The sequence below is a fragment of the Pollicipes pollicipes genome, unplaced genomic scaffold (genome assembly GCF_011947565.3).
Source record: "Pollicipes pollicipes isolate AB1234 unplaced genomic scaffold, Ppol_2.1 Scaffold_2445;HRSCAF=2866_pilon_pilon_pilon, whole genome shotgun sequence".
Taxonomy (NCBI): Eukaryota; Metazoa; Arthropoda; class Thecostraca; order Pollicipedomorpha; family Pollicipedidae; genus Pollicipes; species Pollicipes pollicipes.
Window position 1 is genome coordinate 144,892 of NW_023596108.1, and position 27,103 is coordinate 171,994.

At 53.9% G+C, this 27,103-nt stretch overlaps 1 protein-coding gene across 1 annotated transcript in view; it reads right to left on the reverse strand.

Moving 5' to 3' along the window:
* LOC119097169 (alpha-1,3-mannosyl-glycoprotein 4-beta-N-acetylglucosaminyltransferase B) overlaps positions 1-27,103 on the reverse strand; it is a 56,104-nt gene that overhangs the window by 18,228 nt on the left and 10,773 nt on the right. The window contains exons 4-7 of the mRNA XM_037220231.1: positions 15,483-15,617; positions 9,549-9,718; positions 7,723-7,947; positions 6,152-6,198 (exon numbers count right to left, since the gene is read on the reverse strand). Coding sequence (XP_037076126.1) covers positions 6,152-6,198; positions 7,723-7,947; positions 9,549-9,718; positions 15,483-15,617 — 577 coding nt within the window. The remainder of the gene's footprint in view (positions 1-6,151; positions 6,199-7,722; positions 7,948-9,548; positions 9,719-15,482; positions 15,618-27,103) is intronic.

Consider the following 27,103-nt stretch of genomic DNA (forward strand, 5'->3'; position numbering starts at 1 on the left):
AAGGGGGAGGAAAATGGTCAACGGGCCAGTGATAGAGTAAGTATAGATAGAACAGGGCCATGGTGACTGCCATTCAGCTTGTTGAAAGAAAGTATCCCAACTCAGGAGAATATTTCAAGAGCATACTGTAGTGGAACCTCAGGACCGTTTAGTCTGATCATAGCACTGGGTACAACCACTGCAGCCACGTCAACTCATAATAAGGATATACAATTAAATTGTTTTTTAATCAAAATTACACTGTCAGCGCTTTGCAACGGTACCACGCATCTTCCCTGCAGTTGTCGCGACCTCCGTCGTCATGATGAAGGCACAATCTGCTGAGCGCCGTTCTCCGCTATTTCTGAATGACGCCAGGGCAAATGAACGTTTGTGATTGGCACAGCGGGCAGCGAGGGCCAATTATCGGGAAGCGCATTGGTTGAAGTTTCATCCACTGCGTTACTATAGACAATGCGATGAACCATTTCCCGAAGCCAAAGTGCGCTATGAAAGGTCGCAGTAGTAAACTCCCTAGGTGTGCTGCAAACATTACAAAATACACGAGTTGCAAAAGCCAAGGCAAATAAAATGCATTACTTTCATACTGGTGAGCATGGAATCAAATGAAATGTCTCCCGCTTGACAAGCTACTTCAAATCGAAATTCTGACGTATTCGGAAGGATTTCGAGAAGGCTAGTATTACTGATAGAATCGCACGTGTATGATGTAAGAACAAGTGTAAAGTACTCAAAGGTGGCATACACCCTTTAATCTCCATGGCATCACGGTGGACATCCGCTGTCTGCGACAACTCGCCGGCACGTCGGTCAGATGCACAGAGCGTGAGTCATTTACACAACTCAGCTCGAGCCCAGGGCGCATGTACTTGGGCCCGTGACCAGCGTGGCGGAAGAGGCGAGCAGGTTGCCAACGCTTCGAGATAGTGCGGACAATCAATCCTTTCACAGACTAGCTGAAACTTGTGACCCGTCCTAATTGTTTATCCGAACAAGTCCATATGATAGTATCGACCGTACGCGATACTGGATAACAGAGTGTGTCAAGAATGTCGCTTTTTCTCCGAACAGGTGGCCTAGGGTGACAACTTCGTGGCGTTGGGGTGGAAAACAAATGTCGAGGGGAGGAGGGGCAGGGCCGAATCGATGTCGTTCTGGCGACACATTAAAGGCTTACTGACAGCAAACGATCAGCCTGCCAAATAGCGTCATTTTATTCATACCTATTATTTGTGAAACTATCCAGCCGAAACCAACCAAATAAAGAAAGACGCATGCTCCCTGGTCCACGCACCTGCTCCAACCGCATCATAACCATTCAGATGGTCACAGTCCTTGCTGGCACACGATCTAGCACCGCGCCGTTATCATCGTGATATAAAGCCGACACGACGTTTGATATGCATCGTTACCACGAACGGCAAGCACTCCAGCGTGGCGGTAATGTCACGGAACGACACAGAGCATGACGGGTATTCAGTAAGGTTCCGCTTGCATGTATATATAGCATCTAAACAAAGTACCGCCTCCACTGGTAGATCTATACCTGTCTTCACGTGACAGTACAACCAAAGGACGAGTTTTTCTCGCAGTCAATGCCAATAGGATGTCAGTGCCGCATTCGTCTGACATCAGGTCTCGATTTCTTTGTGCACATCTGTTTCATCTCAGGACTGCGTCACAATGCGACCTACTTGTCTCACACAATTTTGAAAAGACCGCTTTAATGCTCTCAGAATCGCATGTTTTTAAGAGTTGTCTTGAAACATTTCGTCCTTTACGCCATTAAGGTACAGTGGAACGATCACCGCAATTCTTGTCTTGTCGACCTCAGTTTGCTCCGTGATGCTCTCGTGCGTTTTGAGCATCATTTGGGTTTTCAAACCAACGCCCCTAATGCGATCCGTATCTGCCGTTCATCGAAAGTGATTGATTGCTTGGCAACTGCCGTAAGTCGTGCTTGACAGATGTCAGCAGCTACCATTCTATTCCACAACACATTAGGAGTTGTGATCGCCCGGATCAATGTGATCCACGCCCAGAGCTCGGCCCAGATGGCCTCAAAAGCTGACTCACGCCTGTTGCAGACGCAGCGGCAGCCAACCAGGGGCGAGGTGGGGTATGGCTCAGCCACGTCCTGCCGGCACGGACCGGCTTTCAAACTTTGGTGGACTTGCGTTCTTGGTTTTGTCTTTCTTTAAAATGCCTCTGTGATTAGTATGCACCGATAACATGTTACGCATTACACGCTGGCCTATTGGTAAGCTCGCCGAAATCCCCAACTGGCGTTAAACCAATGCTTAGTTCGGACACACAGCAACTGATTCAGCCTCCTGCCCTTCCTGCTATCGCGTAACTTCAGCTGATGTGCTCAAGCATATAGAGACACTAACAACTGCCCGGACGGGTGTTACCCAAATTGTTGGAATCGACTACGCTCCTTCTCAGCGTTCATTAACGGGCTCTGCGTACACCACCAAACAAATTTCCTCCAGACTTGATGACCTGCGCTTTCCGCTGTCAGCCGTTACGACCCTCTCCAAGATTTACTCCCAGCCTTGTGAATGGATGGCTTTCTGGGATCAGAGCTTACGCTAAATAGCGCTTCTTGTGTGAACTCTGACCCCTACCATCCGATCATGCAATTTAGGTCAACAGCAGAATGTAGTGGCGAAAGTTTAACGTGCCGCGATGTTGCGTACGGCCCAAGGCTACTAGAGGAGGCTATGCAGACGTGACGTCACCAAGGGACTAAAGTTTGGTGGCCAGTGTATGGTTTTTGGCTGATACTACGAGAAGGTTGGTAGATACTAGTAGCATGATTACGAGTAGGAGATTTTGCCAATGAACTGGGCAGCCATCCTGCCCTACCTCCTGCCATCTACCATCCTGCTCTTTACCTCGATTTTATATGGACAGATATTGCACATTTTGCATTAAAAACCTTCTAAAGACAAATTGGTACTGCGATCTGCTTCCAAAAATAAATCCTTCTAAACCACGTTTTCTACGTCCAGTACCAGCGCCATATTCGTCGTAGTCAACGTGCCGGAACATTCATGCGTAATACCCCTTTGTGAAATACATATTTATTTGTAAATAAATGGATATCATGTATAACGTTTTCCTTAAATTTATAAATGGCTGGTGATTGTCCATTTATCGTCGTACTGTAGTACCTAAGTGGGGTGATATGTGAAAATCAGATAATGTGAGGGCAGGTGCCAAAAATTTCGCCGTTACTTTACTGTAATCTTATTAGTCACTGGTTGACTTGCAGATACATAAGGTCCGATGGGTAGGTAAAAAAGGCCTGCTGGCAATAATACCCCGACTATCCTTATATATCCAGAAGACCATTTCCCAGCTGACATATGGGGTTCAATTTTTGAACCGCCACCCGGGGTTCATTCATCTGTCCCCATTAGGGCAAACCAAACCTGCATCCACCCTGGCATCCACCCTGCATCCTCCTAAAGCTACAGGATGTGCATTCCAATTTCTCGATGCGCGTCCCAGGGTGCTTGCAACACCCTGGGACAATCTTTTGCCTTTCCGTGCAAGTTCAGCAATAATTTCGTACCTCTGGTGCAAACAGACGCCATTTCTCAGCTGAAAATGCTTCATTGAAAGCGCTAGGTCGAAAAAAGTCAGTTCATGAAGACATTTATGTTTAAACCAGCCCGCAAAAAACAGCGTTTTCATGCGGCCGTAGCATTGGCGCCGAATGACTTAGTCCCATGATGACGTCAGAGCATCGCTACCCAGAATGCAGTAATGTGGGGCTTGGGTTCGTCCTGCCCTCTGACGTCACCTGATTTTCAGTGCGGCCGCTGCCACCGGCTGCAGGTCATGTCTGTCAAGCCCAAATAGCGACTCGAACCACCACGCCTTGGATCGGTGGATCGTAATGCATACCTTTTAACCAACTGAGCTACGAGGACAAAACTTCGCTTCAACAAATCCGCGGCTGTCACTGCAAACTCTCACCATAGCATCCAATTCGCCTGGGTGGGCTACCAAAGCGCATTTTGCACGGCTGGCCAAGCAATAATTTTTTACCTCACTCAGCTAGCATGCGTCCGGGGCGAAAATCGCTCCGCGGTGCACGTTACTGCTGTACATAAATCTCATGCAGGCCTAACGCCGCCCCGTATGAGCTGGTCGACTGACACGCAAGGCCTTACGAGTGAGCACCCAGCGCGGGCATACTTCTGATAGGAGGCGATGTTTCATACCAATTACCCTGTCAGAAATCCGATCGCCCTCTACTAGAAAAAAAATCGCAGCCTGTCGTTCTCTTCAACGCAAATGGAGAGAGCAGTCTCGCTCCCTGGCTTTTGCTCAACCTTGAAACGTCGCATAACCTAGTGCGACCTGACGTAGCATGCTACCGTGTGAGTTATCGGAAAATTGAGTGGCGTTACAGTTGTTGATTGTAAGGTGCTACCGCACCGTTTTTAGATTTTTTCTGCTTTTATCTAGCTCTTTAGCAAACCATTCTATTTTACGTAGTAAGCTAGGAGTGGGGTTGGCAGGGGCGGTCCAATCTCCCCATGATGCGGCAGGTGTCTGGATGATCGCAGCTGGTCAAGGTTAAGTTGCCGCATAGACATCACCAAATCGAGACATACTTCAATCTAACTTTGTAAAAACTGTTGGCGTATGGAAGTAGCGGCGCGACAATCCCCATGGGAGCTTAGTGTTCTAAACTGCGCTCGACGGGGGCCCATTAATAACGACTCGTTTGCCATGTCAGTCATTTCCTCTCCCATGCAGCTGGAGAGTTGGAGAGTTTCAGTCCCGCTTAGCCGACCTGAAAAAAGTTTTTAGTTGGTTATCGCTAAGATAACCACTAAGATACTCAAAACGTTACCATATATAATATTTGTTGGGGAGCGTAGCAAGATTTACAACAAAAAAAACAACAAAACCCTCCGCGTTACAAATCAGGCACGGTACTAAGTGGAGACCACAACAGCCATCTTACCATAAATCTGCGCTGGATGCCCCGCTTGCAGAATGAGAAGAAGAGCAGCACGCCTGTGCATGGTCATTTGAAACTTTTGGATCATGGCATGCTATCTACATGGAATACATATAATTTAAGTGCAAACACACTTGAAACGGTATCTACATATAGTTATATATATGATCTATATATGTATATATGTATATGTATAACTATATGCCTCTATATGCTATATACATACATATATATATATATATATGTATGTATATCATATTTATGTATATATATATGTATGTATATCATATTTATGTATATATATATATATATATCAAAGATTGAAAAATATTATGCAGTAACCCACGGTCGGGCGTTCTAGAGATAGTCTACACCGGCCTCCAAACCACATAAGCCAGTTTCCGGTCACAATGTATCCATGCAAATCGGTTCAGGCCTGGACCATATTTTGAAACTGCTGGAACTTGACATCAGCTGTTACCACCACTACATGGCTAAACAGGCCACTTCGACCCGGACAACAGGATCCGGGAATCACGTCATATACGTGTTATCTGTCATATAACGTCACATGTCGCTCACCCATAATCGAACACACCTGCGCCGGCGCAATTAAAACGGCGAACTTTAATCACTTGCTAACGCGCGGACCGAAAGATCGATAGCCATGCGACTCCTTAGGAGGGAGCCCGTTTAAAATATCGCAGCTGAAAAACTGCCACTGTGCGCTACTACCACTCCTACTCGTATTCCTACTCGCACCCGTACTACTGCTTTTACCGCTACCACCACTACTACTACTACTGCTACTACTGCCACTACAACTACTACTACTACTACTACTACTACTACTACTACTACTACTACTACTACTACTACTACTACTACTACTTCTTCTACCACCACCACCACCTCTACTACTACTACTATTATGTAGTGACGTGAACGTCATACGGTATTTTGACAAACACGTCTACAGCAAACCTTAGAAAAAATGCAATATGTTGTGTTCTAGCTTGCAGGCTGCGTTCAGGAAGTTTCCCCGTTGGCGATTGATTTCCAGACGGTAGCCACAATGGGAAATACAGCGTCCGGGCGAGTAGCACCCACTAGCTGCACATAACGTCGCCAATGGCCTCAGTGCCCGGCGCTCGCCTCACTTACTTGTTCTGGATCTCGCGGGCCGTCCGGGTGCAGTACTCGAAGTCCGTCTGCGGCACACCGTTGGCCGGGGGTTATATGGGTCAGCGTGCTCGGCTGGGGTCACCGGTCGCCCACGCGGCCCGGCCGGCGCGTGGACCGCCGCAGCCATCAGATAACGGCCCCGGCACTGTGGGGGGATGGGGCGGCCGGCCGGGCGAACAGTGCGGCGGACAGCAGCGCAGCTGGGGCCACGCCAGGTGACGGCCCGCGATACTGCAAACCGGCTTAAACTGGTCTGTTTAGCACGACACTCAGAGCGGAAAATACTTTACAAGGGCCGGCGCATAGATACATTACTGATTACATGGACGTTACTAATTACGTGGACTGCAGGTCATCACAGTGGCTGAACAGTGCACAGCGCATCCGGCAGCCATACAAGCCATTTTACGTTGTTTTTGTTCATGTTGGGCTGTTCAAGTTCATGCCAGTAGCATGAGCTCGCAGTTCAAAACGTCGCAAAACCTAGGCATTACTACCATCCTGTCACTGCCATCACCGAAGTACGCGCACCATGACCGGTTCTTAGTCCCGTTGGCGCATACGTAAATCGGCGGTAAGTCTGGGAGCTGCAGCACTCCAACATCCCCACCAGAACGCCTTAATCCCAACTAGCTACGTTGAAAGGGTTGCATTGGTAAAGGCCTGTTCACAGGGACATCACATGACCAGACAAGCTGTCGCTCCAGTGTCAACGGTTCATATTACTTGCAAATCACAGTCACGCGGGTTTATGCAAGCGAGGTCCCTGCAAACACCGCTATGTACTTCAGAGTTCGCCACTGCAATGAGGGCTCGTCCCACCTCACCATGCTCTTATCACCTCGGCGACACGGACCACGACAGCGCTCCTCAGCCCAGCGGTGCGGACCACGACAGCGCTCCTCAGCCCAGCGGTGCGGACCTCGACCAGCGCCCCTCACTCCGGCGATACGGATCAAGGCCAGCGCTCCTAACTTTGGCGACACGGACCACGACCAGCGCCCTTCACCTCAGAGGTGCGGAACTCGACCAGCGCTCCTCAACTCGGCGATGCAGACCACGACCAGCGCCCTTCACCTCAGAGGTGCGGACCACGACCAGCGTTCCTCAGCCCAGCGGTGCGGACCACGACCAGCGCCTCGCACCTCAGCGATGGAGACCACGACCAACGCCCCTCACCTCAGCGATGGAGACCACGACCAACGCCCCTCACCTCCGCGATGAAGACCACGGCCAACGCCACTCACCTCAGCGATGAAGACCACGATCAACGCCCTTCACCTCAGCGATGGAGACCACGACCAACGCCCCTCACCTCAGCAATGAAGACCACGACCAACGCCCCTCACCTCAGCGATGGAGACCACGACCAACGCCCCTCACCTCAGCGATGAAGACCACGACCAACGCCCCTCACCTCAGCGATGGAGACCACGACCAACGCCCCTCACCTCAGCGATGGAGACCACGGCCAACGCCCCTCACCTCAGCGATGAAGACCACGACCAACGCCTTTCACCTCAGCGATGAAGACTACCAGGGCCTCTCACCTCAGCAATGAGGACTACGATCAGGGCTTGGGCGCGCTCCTCGGCGTTCATGCAGTCGATGAGATTCTTGAGCGTGGGGATGAGGTAGTTCTGCACCTGGCGCTTGACAGTGGGCAGGCCCATGACCACCGTCACGTCGCGACGGCCCTGGCTCACGTGCAGCACGGGCGTCAGCGCGTGCGGGTGCCCCAGCAGGTGCGGCAGGTAGTTCAGCAAGCCCGGCACCTGCGGCAGGGCGGCCGGCGCCGTCACAGCCGGCGCGCGCCGCGACGACCGTGCTTAGGCGCGGCACGGTTCTGCCCTCGCCGACGGCGACCCCGTGACCGACGTCACACGGGTGTGGTTGGCGCCCCAGGCCTGCTGCGGCGCGAGCGGGGTCACCTGGGCTTAGGGGCGAGTCGGTGGCTGGGCTCATGCTGCACTGCTGCAGCGCAGCCGCCACGACGCACTAATGCCACAATCGCGCCAATTTGGCGACGTTGTGAAAAGCGAAGGCACCACGAGCGCACCCGATGCCAGTCTACACTTCTGAATAAAAGATCGTCGAACGTCACGCGAAGCCGTGAGCGACTGCACGTGACCGATGGCGATGGCGATGGCGATGGATTATGCACATCACAATTGGCGCACCAATCACCGTCGATGTAAGTAAGCACTCGCCACTACGGACGCGGCGCTGATCGCATGGCACGGCCAGCCAATCGAGCGAACGCATTAGTAGGAGCGCGACGAGCCGGGGGGGGGGGGGGGGGGGGGGCAGCGTCCCATGACCGATTGTACGGCGTATTCCATGAGGTCTGGCATGGTTCATATCGGCATGCAGGACTCCATCAAATGCTTAACGTCATATGGGGCGATTATGATTCAGATCATGACAATCACATCAGATTGTGGCGTGAATTGTGACGTCACTGGTCACATTGTGACGTGAAGCGCGCGGGACACAGCGCAGCCGGACACGCGCAGACCGTAGCGTGCCCGGCAGCACGGCGCGCAGATTGCCGGGCGAGATCGCTATCAACGCGCCGGTCCGCCGCAGCATCCGGAGTGCGATGCTGGCGTCACGATATGGATCACGGCGTCACGGTCTCACGGGTCCGTGACGCGTGTCACGGCTTGTAACGTGGTCACAATGCGTGTAGATAGGAAACTTTCAAAAGATAGCATCTCCGTTTGATCATATCAGCCCCGGTTACACAACTTGAGACCTCCAGAGTGATGGCATAGCTCGCTTTACAAATATAATATATATATATATATATATATATATATATATATATATATATATATATATATATATATATATATATGGCGAAACATCGTTGCTATGTTATTACTCGACGAGCAGTTTTTGGGTTAACGAAGAGAGCAGCTATCATGGAACACACAAAAATAAGCAGGAGCATGTCTACCAGACGAGGAAAACTGTGTGACTACAAATCCTGACAAATATGGCACGGCAACCAACATGTTGAGGAACGACAAACGCCATTCAGCAAGACAATGAATGCTCAAAACTCATATGCACGCGCCATTCTTGGCGTCCATTACAGAAAAATCCGTTCGTAAGGGGAGCGTAGTATTCCAAGTGAGTAACACAACTGCACAAAGCGATACAAACACCGCATGTCATGCTTCTCACGACAGAAGGCGACGTGTTACGTTAATGGCAACAGATGGCAGAATTCACGAATGATAAGCATCACATCCAAAAAAAAAAAACATTGAGTCCCAGTGCAAATCTTAACACGACACGCCCGTACGTCCCTGCTGAGACCATCGCGACACGGTCATGTCTCCGGGTTCGTGCGGGCGGGCAAGCGTACCTCCAGGTCGCTGTTCAGCTCCTGCACGTGCGCCAGCGGGGCGGCCGAGGGCAGCGGCGACCGCGCCGGCGCCGTGGGCTTCCACGGCGTCACCGTGCTGTTCCCCACCACCGCCGGCGGCGGCGGAGGCGGCGGCGGCGGCGGTGACGGCGCTCGGCTCGCCCGCTTTCCTGCAGCGGAGCACACGGTCACGCGTGGAGATGGACCGGGGTCACGCTGGGGTGACCTGGATTTCTGCAGCCTGTCTGTGGTTAGTATGCGTTCAGGCTGGACAGTCCTAGTCAGCCCGAGGTCATTCTGAGGTGGCAGCATCAGTGAAGAATTGCGTGAGTGGCGGTGCGGACCCAAGGAGTGCACGGAGTCACCCTGGAACGAGCTGAGTGTGCCTAAACTAAGTACGGAATCCGTTTGGTGTCGGTCTAAGGCCACGTTGGTCCAAAGTTCTCAAGCCGGTATCGACGACTGTCGGTACATGACCCATTCGTGGCCAGCAGTCCTTCACGTCAAAGCCGCCGTCGCCAAGCTGACGCCCACAGCGCCACGTGGACGGAGAGTCGCGCCAGCAGCCGTGCTGTGCTGGCTGGCCTCCGGACTCGGCCCAGAGCGCGGCGTCTCTCCGACCCTGCCAGACGCGGTAAACAGTCTGTCTCCCTGGCCAGCCGGCCCACGCTGTGTCGCCATTGCGCGTCTGATACACACACACACACACACACACACACATATACTCCCTCGCACATACACATATACACACGCTTGTAGCCTCAGAGCACGACCAAGGCCGTCGGTACCGCTGATGCGTCCGTCCTCCGCCCGGCTGATCCGTGCGCGCACGACCAGGCCGCACGACCCTCACCGGAGGCCCGTGCGCTCCTGACGCCCGCCGGCAGCTTGCCGCCGCCTTCATCTGTCCGCGTCGCATCGCGCACCACCCCGACACCGCCATCAGGTTCACAAGGCGAATGAACACGCCGCCATCAGGTCACGTGGCACCACCGGCAGGGCCGGCTGGCGCCGCGCACCCGGCCCTCCGCACGACAGGCCGGCGTTCGGTGATCCCGCGCGCATGAAGGCGCTGCTGCCGGCCACGGCAAGTAGCCCCAAGCGTCAGCTATCATAAGTACGGTCTGGACGCTGTTCCAACGCCAGTGGGACCGGTGTCCAGCGCGTGGCACGCTGTCGGCACTGCGATCGGTGCGGCGCCAGAACCACCATACATATCCGACGATGATCAAATGACGCGCTAGTGTTGCAGGAGCTCGATAAGCCCGTCTTGCGGTGGGAAATGACCACATACATATGTAAAGCAACCTCATTCCGACGCATCACGGCTGTCCTTACAGTACTACTGCCGTAATGACGACATGCATATGTAAAGCAACCTCATCCCGACGGGTCACGGTTGTCCTTACCGTACTTGTCCTGAGCGAACACACCCTGCCGTTGATTTGAAGAATGCAACTACCACCTGACCTGCGTCAGCTATCAACTCAGTGAGCGCTAACAATATGGTCAGTTGGTATGACCTCACCAGCCTGCAGAAATCACTTTCATTACCTGTCAGTCAGTAACAATGTCACACAGAACTACGTCCATGCCTTCAGGTAACTAGCAAGTAGCCATCAAGAACACGTGCAGAAGCGGTCTGCGGGCTGGAGCCATCATAGATTATTAATGAGCATCAGCCTTCGCCTCTCAATGAGCCAGCTTCCAGAGGCGTTCAGGGTTACGAGCGAACGTTGGTCCTGTGTGGTCAGTAGCTGTAGGTCCCGACCCTGAGCAACCCCCGATAGCTCGTATCAGTCGCAATATTTGATTAGAGTACCTGTGTGTGCAGTTCGCCTGCGCCCCTCATCACCTACTATAGGCGGAGGCAGTCGTTGCACATAAATGCCTAGCAATGATTGGCTAATGTCGAGAATGCTCGGCGTTTCAGGCAAAGCTCATCTTCAAAATCGAACAATGCTGGACAGCAAGCTTTATAAGCGTTTGGCGTTTGGAAGACAGAATAAGTTCCGGCCTGTGTGGACTCTGCCAAATAACCAATCGGTTTCAGCTCCCACATTCAGCCACCTGATGCACGGTATTACGCTAATGGCTGCTCGAGACAGACGGTTTATCGACGGGAATCACTGTCTGCGAGGGTCCGGCCCGGCACACAGCACCAGGCCAGCAGCAGTGGCGCGCGCCCAACAGTGGGGGAGGGTCTTACGGCACAGGACGCTGGTACATGAAACATGACGGAGCGACTTTCCATCTCTTTCCTCTTTTTGCAGCGTAAGTATAAGCAGAGGTCTCATCTTGGGAGGTGCGGTATAAAATGGTCTGTTCTCAGTGCCACAACGATCTCTCTTCGACTAGTTGGGCACTTGATCCACCCACTCACTGACCCCGCCACTTGATTTCATATGCTCAAACCGAGCCTTCCAATAAGCGAAGTGTATGGAGCCACATCCACACGTGCAGTGTCCAACCAGTGCTCATTCAGGCTTTTTCCAGTTCCGCGGTGTCTCTACCAGGTGGGCTCAAAACCCACCGCGCCGTGGATGATCATTTATATCCCAGAGCGAAAGAACCGTAGGGATGGTCATACTTCCCTTCCTACGCTTCGTCCAACTCAGTATAAACCCAGCCCAACCTAACAAACTAGCATTGGAGGAGTCATGGGGAGAGTTAAGCATACACCTGACAGCATTTCAGGGGAATAATTTGTTCGAAAGCATCATTCCCCACCTATCTATCCATTCTTCACTGGGTGAACGGCTTTTCCAGCGGCTAATGACATTCAGAAGTACATGACTTGGACTTGAGCTCCGTTCACATCGGCCGCTCACCATCGCCACCGATCCGACACAAAACACAACTTGCCCCCGAGCAACTACTGAACCTTAGCCTTCATAAGAACTCCGACTTTCAGCTTTATAAGCATACATAATGTTGTCTGTATGTTTACATATTTACAGGTTCAAACCACCACGCCAAATATGCCTGTCATTCCATTTTGACGCAAACGAGAAACACCTTGAGCTGCCGGTTTTTCGGCATCGAATTACCGTCAGCTGACAGCCGCCCGTGCTGATGAGCGTAGCTCAAGGCATCGAGCCGTCAATTCAGCCGACGCTTCCTCAACAACGCCGTTTAATCAGCACCTCGTGGTACATTGCTGGCCGATTATTGTCAGAATACGATCTTCCTACTTTAGCTGCATCCCCCACCCGAAACAACTTTAGTCCAGCTAGGCTCATTAAAATAAAAACGATTCGGGAATTGGACTGAAAACAACAATAATTTGCGGTGCAGCAATTTCTACAGCGATCGTATCGCCGTGTTTAGCGTGTTTTCATAGTATGCGTCAAGTTACCTGTCCATTTTTTTACCTGGCCACGCCCAGTTATCAAATAACTCACTTTTCCAGCTGAGGGTTAGTTAACATTTTCTCGATTTCTTTTTCCGCTATAAGGCTCAGACGACGTAAGCGCGTACGGTCTATACGGCCACTGCCAACCTCGGTCTATGCAGCAGAAAATCAAGTAACTACAATCCAATGAATCGCGCGATCATGGACCCCATCTGACACTTGGCAGCACGTCTGGCAGCGGGTGCCATCTTCGGCTCACGCGATTTGTCATGACAACCCACGGCAAATCCACGTTTCTCCACCTGAGCACCACAGAGCTCCCGGTGCCGCACTGCGCCACGGCCAGAGCGTCCAGAAGCCTATCGGCTGCACGCGCCAATCACGAACCGGTGGTAAAACCCACTGGTATCACGACCAACACATATCGACGAGCTCCCCCTCAACAACATCATTACAGGGCCCTCGTAACTCAACCCGAATGATTCCCTCGTTCGTTCCTCTCTTCACCTCTGGAAGTATTCGGCCCAGTGAGGCGGGTAAAGCCTGCTCCCGATGCCCCTCCGTGGCTATCCCCCTCCCCTCCCAGTGGGGGCGCAACGCAGTCCTTCCACTACGCCGTCAGCGCGACATGCATGCATACTACCGCATGCATACATGCATGCACACAAAACCTGTTCTGGCACCCTTCCAAAGGCCACGAACGACGCTGACCAACTATCGCAGCCTGTCGACCAGGTCCCGCGGGAGAGGCGGCGATCACCAGCCGCGCCGGACGGTACCGTACTCATACGGCCGGCCGCTGCGGCCAGCCGTGGCCGTCACATGCCGACCGGACCCCGCGGCCGCGGAGACCGGACCCCGCAGCCGCGGAGACCGGATCCCGCGGCTACAGAGGCCGGGTACACCGGACCCCGCGGCCGTGTACACCAGACCCCGCGGCCATCTAGACCAGACCCGCGGTCGTGTACACCAGACCCCGCGGTCGTGCAGACCAGATCCCGCGGCCGCGGAGATCGGATCCCGAGGCCGCGGAGCCGCGGAGACTGGATCCCGAGGCTGCGGAGACCGGACCCCGCGGTCGTGTAGGCCGGATAAAGCGGCCGCGGGGACCGCGCGAAGGCCGGTGTACGCGGGGGCGCCAGGCCCGCCCGCCGCGGTACGGCACGTCTGCGCGGCACCAGCCACCTGCGGCAACATGGGCCGGCGGGGAGGCGCATCGCGCCGGGTCGTGTCTTCGGCTGCGCGGGTTGTCCCGTCCGACCGGAACCTCGCCCCGCCGCCGGTGACTAGCACGGCGTCCGCCGCAGCCGGACGCGGCCGTCGGAGCCCGGGCACCGCCGGTCCGGCGCGGCGCCGACCGCTCTCGGCGCGCCGCGGCCGGCCGGTAGCGACGGCCTGCGGTCGGACGGCCCCCAGCGGACGTCGGCAGCGCCGCCGAGGAGCGCACCTCCCGAACAGTGGCCGCCGACGGCCGCTCCGCGCCGCGCCCACCGACCCATGAGTCACGGCCACCGACGGCGTCGTTCGGCCGAGCCGAGCCAAGGCGTCTCTGGCCGAGCCGCCACTGTTCAGAGCCGCGCAGCCCGGCCCCTCTCCCGTAGCCTGAGAGGGACACGCGAGAGCGACGACGGCCAGTACTGCTGCCCTGGTATTGCTGCCAACGACACAGAACGAATGCGAAATTCAGGGGCGACGCCACGCGGGCGAAAACGCCAGCAAATTTCCCGTCATTACTTCAGCGGTTCGGTATTGACGCGAACAGGTTAGCTTGCATGACGCTAAGGCGAAATACGCGCAGCCGGTAAAAGCCACGCCGCTGGTGTGGCACCGCGCGCCTGGCGCAGCCGGGCCACCCCTTTATCCTCCCCGCCAGCACGGTGTTCGCCATCATTTAACCCCAAACAGGACCGGTCACGCAAGAGAACGAGCGTACAAAGAGCTTAACCGGACGGCGCGATGACCTAATGCACCGTGCCGCGCGGACCAAGGCGCAGGCGGCACCTGGACAACCCGGTCAAGGCCACGTGTCCCAGTGAAAAGAGTCGGAATCGCGGCGCTGCATTTTCCACATCCACACTGCCTGCGCCGAAATGGGCCGGCGGAATCACTCGCAGTTTTCCGGGGCAGGCGCGCGACCCGGGTCAGTAGGTATGGCGGAAATGTAGCTGCTGTTGCTGCTCTTTCAGTGCGCTCCCGCCTGCCAGGCCACGTCACTTTCAATGACAATCTGGACTCTCCTCAGAATAGTCTCCAGCACCGGCCTCGCCGCGTGGCACCACCGCTGATGCCAGCTTCAATCCACCACATCCGGATCATGACGTGACACTGAGCGTCCCTCCGGTGCCTGAGCAGCACTATGCACTAGCACATCTGTGCGAACCCCGTTCCTTGACCACCGTGGCGTACAACTCACGCGTCGACCTGGAGGATGAGCTCCCTAATCCACCACTGCGGGAATCGGCCTACCGTTTAGCATCGCGACGAAACACTGCCCCCCCCCCCCCCCTCCCTCAGGTTGTTGGGCAGCTCCGCGTGCCGCTGCAAGACGCAGCATGATGTGCCTGAGTCCCATGCCGTACCGTTGTACGTGTCGATCTGGTGGTTGAGGATCATGACGTCTCGCCGCCGCTCTCTGTTGGTCACCTCGGCGCGCTGCACCCTCTCGCGCAGCTCAGCCAGCTGCTGCACCAGGTTCCGCTCCAGCCGGGTGTCCACTGGCGGCACACAGGGCAGCGCGGGGTCGGATCACGGTCGGGTCTCTCTCACACAGACACACGGCGTCACATCACGACAGACGGGCGTCCACCGCGGCAGCACGGGGTCGGATCACGGTCGGGTCTCTCTCACACAGACACACGGCGTCACGTCACGACAGACGGGCGTCCACCGCGGCAGCACGGGGTCGGATCACGGTCGGGTCTCTCTCACACAGACACACGGCGTTACATCACGACAGACGGGCGTCCACCGCGGCAGCACGGGGTCGGATCACGGCCAGCCCACACACGGCGTTAGTCACGACAGCTCTACACCAACATCCCGCTGCAGCCCGGCACGTCTACGAGACTTCGTGTACGTATATGTATAAATGTATATTCATATATATATATATATATATATATATATATATACAAATATATATATATATACAAATATATATATATATATAGCTATATATATATATACAGGGTTACAGGGTTAGGTTATATATATATATATATATACATTTATCATAGCAATAAATATCAATGTAAATATTTATATATAGATATATATGTGATTTCCGTGCGCACGGACGCGTGCATGCGTACGTACGGACGTGCGGGTGGGTTCCACCAATCGGAGTGTCAAGTACCGAATGAACTGATTTGTGGTGAAGATGGGGCACAGGCAAACTACGAACACAGATCCTCAAAGCAAATCCTTCGACTGATGCGAGCTGTCGTGAGTTGCTCAGAGTCGGGACCTACAGCTACTGACCGCACAGGACCAACGTTCGTTCGTAACCCTGAACGCCCCTGAAAGCTGCCCCATTGAGAGGCGAAGACTGATGTTCATTGATGGTTCACGATCGCTCCACTCTGCAGACCGCTTTTCCACGCGTTATAGATGAGCTACGTGCTAGTTTCCTGAAGGCATGGACATAGTTCTGTGTGACATTGTTACTGACTGACAGGTAATGAAAGTGATTTCTGCAGGCTGGTGAGGTTATACCAACTGGTCATATTGTTAGCGCTCACTGAGTTGATAGCTGACGCAGGTCAGGTGGTAGTTGCATTCTTCAAATCAACGCCAGGGTGTGTTCGTTCAGGACAAGTGCGGTAAGGACAGCCGTGATGCGTCGGAATGAGGTTGCTTTACATATGCATGTGGTCATTTCCCACCGCAAGACGGGCTTATCGAGCTCCTGCAACACTAGCGCGTCATTTGATCATCGTCGGATATGTATGGTGGCTCTGGCGCCGCATCGATCGCAGTGCCGACAGCGCGCCACACGCTGGACACCGGTCCCACTGGCGTTGGAACAGCGTCCAAATCGTACTTACTCCCCTGTGCACGCAGCGACCACCACACCCTCGTGCCCCTACACCTCATGCGGTGAGGCGGCGACCGTCGCCTGGCGGAGACCCGCTTGACCCCCGGGCCCGGCGGCGAGGCTGACCTGCAGCGTGGCGCCGGAGCGGGCCGCCCGGCAAACGGCGGCTGCGTGCAGGTCACCGGTCACCAACCGGCAGGCGGACCTGACCGGCAGACAACCCAGAGACCGCAGACCGGACAAGCAGCTCCGGCCCGGCCGCCACCGTCAGCCGCCCGGACTAGGCGGGGTCGCCAGTCCGCTGGACGTCTCCCGGTCAATCAATCCGTGGAGTGAGAGCGGTCGTTGTACAAGGACCGGCTGCGACTAATTAGCATCTCGAAGACTGATCTCGTGTTTGCCATTTGCACTGGCGCGTAAGAGGCGCTGTCATGTGTCGCCGCGCGGTGTCAGCGGTGGCCCTGCCATCGACGTAACGCGAGCGGATGACGCTGGCGTGCACACATGACCGTCACGTGTGCGCGCGCCGCCGCACGCCGTCCGTGACGGCCGACACTCCGAAGGACGCACTGACTGGACCCGGCCCGTACGTATACGGGCCGGCGGATGCGCATCCGCGGTGTCGCGACGGCACCACACGCGCGATATGTCATCGCGGTGGCGTGCCTGTTGCGCGGCGGCCGACGGCGGCCCGGATGCCGCCCGCTCTGGCGTTTGTGCGTGGCGCACAATGGTGGATGACGGCTGCGTCACGGTCGGCCGGCTGCTCTGCTGCGCTCGGGAGCGGAACAGCCGGAAAAGCGCACTGCGGCGCGCTGCATCCCGTCCGGCGGCCTGTCGTTGCGCGGGAAATGGCCGAGCAGCCGTGGCACACGCGCCGCCCGCTGTGAGTGTGCGGCTGGGGTCGTCGCGGCGTGGGCGTCGGCAAACAGCGCCTTGCTGTTCAGCAGGTCTGACAGAGCGAGCGGCAGACGCACTAGTCTTTCTGCACATTTGCAGTATTCAGGCGTGGCCGCTGCTTTGCTCGTCGATATAGACACGGATAGTCAACCCACCATTTACTGGAACGATCTATTGCGTGTACGTCCGTGGATGTTGAATGACCATACGCTGTATGAGGTGCGCGCGCTATAATCAATGACGTTGGCCGGGCCCCGCGTGGCCAGTCTCTGTGGGACTCGACGTCAGACACGGTACAAGGACAGGCAGAATGACAGACAAACGCGTGGACAAGGACGCAGCTAGCTGGCCCCATGCAGTCATTGTCAGACGGCCGCCATCCGCGCCGTCACGTGCTAGCGGTGGCGTGTGGTGGCGCCATCGCGTCTTCAGCGGGCGCCATGGGTGTTCGGCAGCGGGCGCCACGGCCGTGGGCCCGCTTACCGTGGCCGACAGCGGCACCTGCACGCGCCGCAGTGTCACCGAACGCCGGCCTGTCGTCTGGAGGACCGAGTGCGTGTCACCGCCCGGTCCCGCCGGTAACCGCCTTGTGCACGTGATGGCGGTGTCGAGGCGACGGCGCGATTCGGCGCGGATATATGGAGGCGGCGGCGAGCTGCCGGCGGGCGTCAGGAGCGGACGGCCCCCGGTGAGGGTCGTGCGGCCTGGCTGTGTGTGTACCGATCATCCAGCGGGCGTCAGCAGCGGACGGGCCTCCGGTGGGGATCGTGCGGCTTGGCCGTGTGTGTGCGATCAGCCAGTCGGAGGACGGACGCATCAGCGGTACCGACAGCCTTGGTCGTGCTCTGTGGGGTCGACAGGCTACAAGCGTGTGTGTATATGTGTGTGCGAGGGTGTGTATGTGTGTGTGTATCAGACGCGCAATGGCGGCACAGCGTGGGCCGGTTGGCCAGGGAGACAGACTGTTTAACGCGTCTGGTGAGGTCGGAGAGGAGACGCCACGCTCTGGGCCGGGTCCGGAGGCCAGCCGGCACAGAACGGCTGTTGGCGCGACTCTCCGTCCATGTGGCGCTGTGGGCGTCGGCTTGGCGACGGCGGCGGTGACGTGCCGGACTGCCGGCCACGAATGGGTCGTGTACCGACACCCGCGCAACGCCGGCTTGGAAACTTTGGACCAACGTGACTTCAGACCGACGTCAAACTGATTTCTTACTGACTTTGGGCACATTCCCAAAGTTCAGCTCGCTCCAGACTCCGTGCGCTCCCGGGGCCCGCGCTGCCACTCATGCAGTTCTTCACCGATGCTGCCACCTCACAATGACCTCGGGCTGACTAGGACTGTGCAGCCTGAACGCATGCTAGCCACAGAGTGCCTGCAGAAATCCAGGCCACCCCAGCGTGACCCCGGTCCATCTCCACGCGTGACCGTGTGCTCCGCTGCAGGAAAGCGGGCGAGCCGAGCGCCGTCACCGCCGCCGCCGCCGCCGCCGGCGGAGTCGTGGAACGGCGCGGAATGTATACATATATATATATATATATATATATATATATATATATATATACATATATATGCATGCGTATATACGCGCAGACCTGTGCAGTGTACTGCAGTCGGTGCAGACCTGTGCAATCAGTGTAGTCGGTCGCATAAGTTGAGTCTTTTGCTGCTCAAATCCTACTGGGCTGGTTCAGCTGTGAAGTCTGGACAGTCGGCCCGACGGAAATAAGTGTGATGGAACACAAGCTATGTGACCTGAACAAGTGAGCGTGAACTCACATGAACACGGAACCACGGGTGGATCCGTTAACGCCCCCACCCCCACTCCCATTAAAATGCATGAGTAGCGATAGTGCCATACGGTTGCGGTGCCACACCCCTGTGACGCAAAATATTTTGATCACTCACGGCAACCTGGATTTGGGGGCGGCGCGGAAGCTCTACCAAGTATCTTGCCCACTGAATCGAACGAGCACACCGCGGTTAAGGCACTGAGCAGAAAACACAAACGTTGAAACTGGACCTAGCAACATGCTTTTCGCTTAAAGCAGTTAACAGAACTTGATTGTGAAAAAGAGTGTGTAGCCATAACAAAACACAAGCGAAGAGGGGATGCGTTTGGAAGCTACATATATATGTAGCACTGACGCCGTACTTTGCATAGATGTAAACAATTCAATTGCCGATCTTCCAGCATAAAATATTAGGTGATTCCTCACGATCGCTGACCTGTAGCGGGTCAAAGTCAGGCCATAGTTGTCAGTGCAGGTAATTCTTAGGAAATACTTTAAGTTGATGCGACAAAGGAGTGTTAAGAATAACCCAAAAACTTAAGTCGAGACGATTTCTAAGACAAGCATACAACTGAAATCATAATTACAACTAATTTCAGTGGACTTGGGTCAGGTGTAAACGTAAACTTTCAGTCAAAATCGGATGCTTCCGCTGAAAAACTTCCTTTATGGTAAATTGTTTCTCCTCATTTCGAATACCTTGATCACAAGAACGTTGTCGGGCTTCCGTCCAACCTTTTGGTTCGAAGAGACACGCCGCCTTTGAAAGTTTTTCACCCTGAGTTGTCCTCAAATATAAAGACAATCTTCAAGGTTTTTGGTCATTTATACCTTTTCAATAAACATGTTACATGAATGTGGTGTTTCTAGCTCGTTAGGTTTCCATATCTCAGAAAGCCCAAATTGACCATCCCTCACCGAAGAAAGGCCAAACGTACCCTCCCTCAAGGAAGGGAGGTCAAACTGACCCTCCCTCACCGAAGGGAGGTCAAATTGAACCTCCCTCACCGAATCATGTCGCATTCAGCCGACCACCCGGGTCCGCGTTAAAACCCATTGTCTGAGTGTATGGGCGTACCCGGCTTTTAAGCGGATGGCATAAAAACGCGCAGACGGGCCGGGACAGCTGGGGCACATCTGGACTTGATTCCACAACTGTTGACTGCCGAGCTAACTAACAAAGAGGCAAATGTCACGGCTGAATAAGTTTATTTAAATGTTTTCAGAGCTGAAAAGTCAGGCCGGCGCTCTCAGGTTAAAGCTCGACCGGAGCGTCACAAAATGTGCCATTTTGGCACGACGCATTTGAATAACGCCTCTAATTCTCGTGGATGATAAGTTTGTAAACAGTTTGAGACCCTAGCGTAATTCAAAATTGAAAGAGTTGGAACCATGCATAGAACGCCTTCATCCGGGCGAGATTTTACGCATAGTTCGGAAGTTCGGAAAAGTTCGAAATCCGATGTTTGTCCGTCTATTATTTATATGGTCTGCAACAAACTCAATTCTTTGTCATTCCATGCCTTTTATGAAGGTGTCAGCAAGTGCTGATACATTGGTGAGCCAAAGTTGTTCGGTTAATATTCGTCTCCTCTTTGGAATTGATAAATCACGGCACTCACTCCAAGCTGCGATTGCCTCTTTCCAAAACGGGTTTGTTACCTACCTGTTCTTTCATGTGCAAAAGTGCTGTCGTTCCATATGTTAGCAGTCATTGAAGGGGGGTACGTTCTTTCCATACTATAATAGGCCAATCGTGGTGGGATTGGTAATCTTCTGGCGCATGTTGTTTTTACGGTTTTAACCAGACTACTGACATCAGTCATTCCTAGTCTGTCATGCTCGAGCCCTTGAGTAATTTTGATCGTTTGACGCTGTCTGTCCGTCTGCGTGCGTGCGTGCGTGCATGCGTGCGTGCGTGCGTGCGTGCTTGCGTGTGCTGCGCCGAAACGCGCAGACGGATCGCGACAGGATGGGCACCATAGGGTGCGCCGGCCCGGCGGAGACTCGCCGGTGTGTACCCAGTTAGTGCTGCAGTCCGTCCGCCTTACTTAGCGTCCGCCAGATCGCTGCAGGATTCGCGTAAAGACAAAGGTCAAACGCGATTTGTGCTACTGGTGAGTGCTACTGGTCCAAAGGCGAGGATGTGGGATGGGAGCGGCATGAGCCTCATTACAAGCTGCGTGCTTTTCGGTGGGCAGCCATGTGCGTTGGACGAAATGGCCCACATGCGCCTGCAAACGTTTGTGCTCCGGGTCCTCCAAGCACCCAAAAAGGTGGGGGAACCGAATGTTACCCGACTTGACCCTCGCCCAGATAGTGCGAGGAGGGTAGTTGATGCTCTCCGACCTGTCGTGAAACCACGCCCAAATTTTCAATAGCATATGGAGCATCCGTTGCGCGCATTTTAACGCCAAAAATGTGTCCCTAGCCTTTTTGGTTTCGTAAAAGGGCCCGTGATTTAAGGAACACTGCATAACGATCCACGGCCGCCGCAGACGGCGAAGGGCAACCGGCAATTTCACTGACCGCGCGCCGCAGTCCGGCACTGTGACATTAACGAAGTCATGCGATATACACATATGTTTAAAACGCCTCATGCTTCGTGCAATTGCATTTAAAAGTGGCGACTTATACACCTGTCTAGTTTTTGGTCGCTACGAGACATGGTCTCAAACGTGTGAAGCTAGACTCCTGAAAATTCGACCCTTGACCTGGCATAATGGGGCAATTATTAACCTTGAAAAATGCAGCTTGCCAACATACCAGTCGTGAGAACTCGTTGAGACCAATCGACTGTGTTTTCTTCCAGCCCCTCTCCGCCTTAGTTTGGAACCGGGGGGGGGGGGCGGGTCGCATCGCACCCCTCCCCTGCATCAGTCCGCGTTATGAAAAGGTGAACTAGGGCGAGGGTAAGGTGTTCCATGCCCGGATATTTGTGCCGAGCGCGTGCTGAACTTTTACACTCGTTCTCCTTCATGACCCCAATGCAGAGGCTACGACTACACAGTCGGGTGCTGGGATGGACTGTTTTAATATAAAGGCGACATTGACGGTTGGCTACGAATTGCCGAACGTCTTAAACGCTGTTAGGGCCATCGGCCGCACCGCCGGTGATGGGCCCCTTGTTGGTTAGCCTATGTACATCAGCTTTGGGCTCGTTGTAACCAGGTTTTGCTGTCTTTTCCCGCATGTTTTCGTGCCCTGCGATACGACTGTCCATCGTGTCTCCGAGAAGCTTGTGGGGAAAAGCTGGACACAGGTTATGCGCCATCTCGGATCCGGGCACTTTGCATTACGTTGGGCGCATTGGTGCATTGTTTTATCTATTAGGTACATTAGAGCTGTGCGGTTGGTGTTGTTTCTAGCTGTCAGGCTGCTGTAGGGAACAATGCCGTTCACTAACTTAACTTCCTGTTTGTTTTGTTTTTTACATCCATGCTGAGCCAAAAACATTGGTTGAGTTACAAGTCCCTCTACTGAGTTTTTGTTGGGTCTGTTTTCCTGCCGCAGCATTGTAGCGATAGTTTTTATCGGCGGGTGGTGATGACGATTAGCTCTACAAACACAGCCGACGGCCGGTTTGACGTGAGTCGACTAGCTCATATCTTGATCATACTGAAAACACTGGTCCTTCTGGTCCTCTGCTTCGACAAGATCACTGTGAGATCCAGCTGTTCGGGAAACGCTATTTTGACGCCTCGCTGACCTCTGTCCAGAGCAGGACAGGCATGAGACCTGATCACGCTGTGACCACAAAGACTTACCGCCGCTGACTTTGAGCCTCACCATCTCCTGTTTTGGCTATAGGTTCCTCTTCCGCCCCGCCGTTTCTGCCGTGTTGTACGGGCGGCGCCGGCTCCGCGCCGGCCGTGCCCCCGCTCACGGCCGCATGCCCGAGCAGCGGCCGTGTGTGGCTATTGTGGTGGGGCTCGTCGGCCGCCAGCCGGCTCCAGATGAGCCGGACCGGCGCGCGTGCAGCGGGCGGCGCCTCGTCGGCTCCGACACCAGCACGCCGCCCGCTGCCGCGGCGCCGCCCAGCTCTGGCCAACAATCAGGCGATCCTAATTGCGTTTCCTGAAGCAGTTTTATGAACCTCGTGCGGAGTGTCGGGAATTTCAGCTGAGAACCGGAGTAAATGTAGATGATCTCATGCGACAGCACGACGGGGGACTAATTCGCTATGTTCCGCAAAGGGGTGTACTTTCCGTCCACAGCTTAGCCCGTCGTCAGGCTGCGTGACCGTGAGACTGGTCTGTGAACGGCAGCGAGCATGACCCGGAAATGGTGTGTGGTCATGAGAGCGCCACGTACCCAAGCACGAACTAAGGCCAGTATAGTATTGCTTGTCACGAGCTCTGTGTTTGGAATTCAATGCCACCACTGCGCGGCAATTGGAATTTACTTGTCACTCCACACAGGTCTTCTTGCCTCGGCACAGAGCGGAAATGACCTAGCCATGCGTTCTACACACACACACACACACACACACACACACACACACACACACACACACACACACACACACCCGCACCCGCACCCGCACCCGCACCCGCACCCGCACCCGCACGCGCATGCGCACGCGCACACGCACACGCACACGCACACGCACACGCACACGCACACGCACACGCACACGCACACGCACACGCACACGCACACGCACACGCACACGCACACGCACACGCACACGCACACGCACACACACACACACACACACACACACACACACACACACACACACACACACACATATACATATATATATATATACATATATATATATATATATATATATATATATATTAATGAGGTGCTTGTAATGAGGCACATGCTGCCCCACCCCACTTCCTCCCCTTGGAACGACGGCACCCCCGTTTCACTCGTGTCTTTATGTGAATTCTGCGGTGAATGTGAATGTGAACGTGAGTTATGTGAATCATCTGGTGGACGTTAAGTAAGGCTGCAGCACTAACTGAGTCCAAACCGGCGAGTCTCCGCCGGGCCGGCGCACCCTGTGGTGCCCATCCTGTCGCGATCCGCCTGCGTGTTTCAGCGCAGCACACGCAAGCACGCACGCACGCATGCACGCATGCACACATGCACGCACGCACGCACACACGCACGGATGGACAGACAGTGTTCAACGATCAAAAATGTTGGGTTCGAGCATGACAGACTAGAAGTGATTGATGTCACAAGTTTTGTTCAAATCATAAAAACAACATGGGGTTTACATGGGATTACCAACCTCAGCACGACTGGCCTATTATAGTATGGAAAGAACTTACCCCCCTTCAACGACTGCTAACATAAGGAACGACAGCACTTTCACACGTGAAAAAATAAGTAACAAACCCCTTTTGGAAAGAGGCAATCGTAGCTCACAGCGAGTTTTGAATTTATCAATTCCCAAGAGGAAAGAAATATAACCCAAAAATTTTGGTTCGCGAATGCTTCAACGTTTGCTGACGCCATCGTATAAAACATGGGATGACAAAGGATTGAGTTTGTTGCAGACTTTATAAATAACAGACGGGCAAACATCGTATTTCGAACTTTTTCGAACTTTCGCCATGTACGAAACGTCACCTGGGTGAAGGCGTTCCTAGCATGTTCTCAGCGCATTTGACTTTGAATTACGTTAGCGTTTCATACTGTTTACAAACTTCTCATACACGAAAATTGGAGGCATTATCCAGATGCGTCGTGGCAAAATGGCACATGTTGTGACGCTCCGGTCGAGCTTTATGCGGAAAGCGCTGGTCTGCTTATTCAGCTCTGAAAACACTTAAACAAACTTATTCAGCCGTGACAGTTGCAAGCCCAGATGTGCCCCAGCTGTCGCGGCGCGTCTGCGCGTCTTTATACCACCCGCTCAAAAGCCTGGGCAAACGCGCATACACACGGGCAATGGGTTTGACCCGGACCCGGGTGGTCGGCTGAATGCGACGTGCTTCGGTGATGGAGGGTCAGTGTGACCTCCCTTCGGTGAGGGAGGGTCAGTGTGACCTCCCTTCGGTGAGGGAGGGTCAGTGTGACCTCCCTTCGGTGAGGGAGGGTCAATCTGACCTCCCTGAGATATGGAAACCTAGCGAGCTAGAGACACCTCATTCATGGGACAGTATCACTCTATGTGAATCATTTTCTGTCACATTTTAAGGTCGCTACATGGCGTTCTTCGGGTTAAATGGGGTTAATTAAGGTCAAACTCGACATCGCGTCCAATCTGACCTCACGCCTTAAGCAACTAGCTTTATCCTAGAAACACTTTCTAAGCAAGAGGTCACTCAGGGTGACATCAGGTCAGTGACCGTAACACCTTCGCTGACAACTATGGCCTGACTTTGACCCGCTACAGGTCAGCGATCGTGGGAGAAATATGTAATATTTTATGCTGAACGATCGGCAAATGAATTGTTCACAGCTATGCAAAGCATGGTGTCAGTGCTACATATTTATGTAACTTCCAAACGCACCCCCTGTTCTCTTGCATTTTGTTATTGCTACACACTCTTGCACGCCTGCATTTGATCTGTGTTGTATGCATGCTGTATGAGACAGCACAGTGACGTGCCATGGGTGTAAAGCTGGCGGGGCTATGTTAGTCGACATCTGTTTCATATACTGTTTCAAGTTGATACTGGTGTGCGACTACGATGTGCCCGTGCGGTTTCTCATAGTGCAATGACCCTTATCACCGTATCATCAATGTCCTACGCAACCGTTATCCGTTATCCGTCCACTGTGATCTAACGCCAACTGAGGCATCCTACTGGTGCTACGCATGTCAAGAGACGGTCACTTCTAAAATACCTCCCTTCCCACTTGCTCTAAGTGTTGGTGCCGAAATTTCTCTCAGCGATACCAACACCGCGTGCATCATTATCAATGTTCTGTTAACTGCTTTAAACGAAAAGCATGTTGCTAGGTCCAGTTTCAACGTCCATGTTTTCTGCTCAGTGCATTAACGGCGGTGCGTTTGTTACATCCAGTGGGCTAGATACTTGCTAGAACTTCCGCGCCGCCCGCAACGCCAGGCTGCCGTGGGTGATCAAAATGTTCAGCGTCACAGGGGTGTGGCACCGCAACCGTATGGCACTATCGCTGCTCATGCATTTTAAGGGCGGCATTAACGGATCCACCCGGGGTTCCGTGTTCAAGTGAGCTCACGCTCACTTCATGCTCAGGTCACATGGCCTGCATTCCAACGCGCTAATTTCCGTCGAGCCGACTGTCCAGACTCCACAGCTGAACCAGCCCGGTAGGATTCGAGCAGCAAAAAACTTGACTTATGCGACCGACTGCACTGATTACATAGGTCTGCACCTACTGCACTGCACTGTACAGGTCTGTGCGCGCATATATATATATATATATATATATATATATATATATAATGTTGCAGCGTGAACTTCCGCCGGAAATCCGTGCACTGAACGTTTTCCGCCGACAATCATGTTTAAAACCACG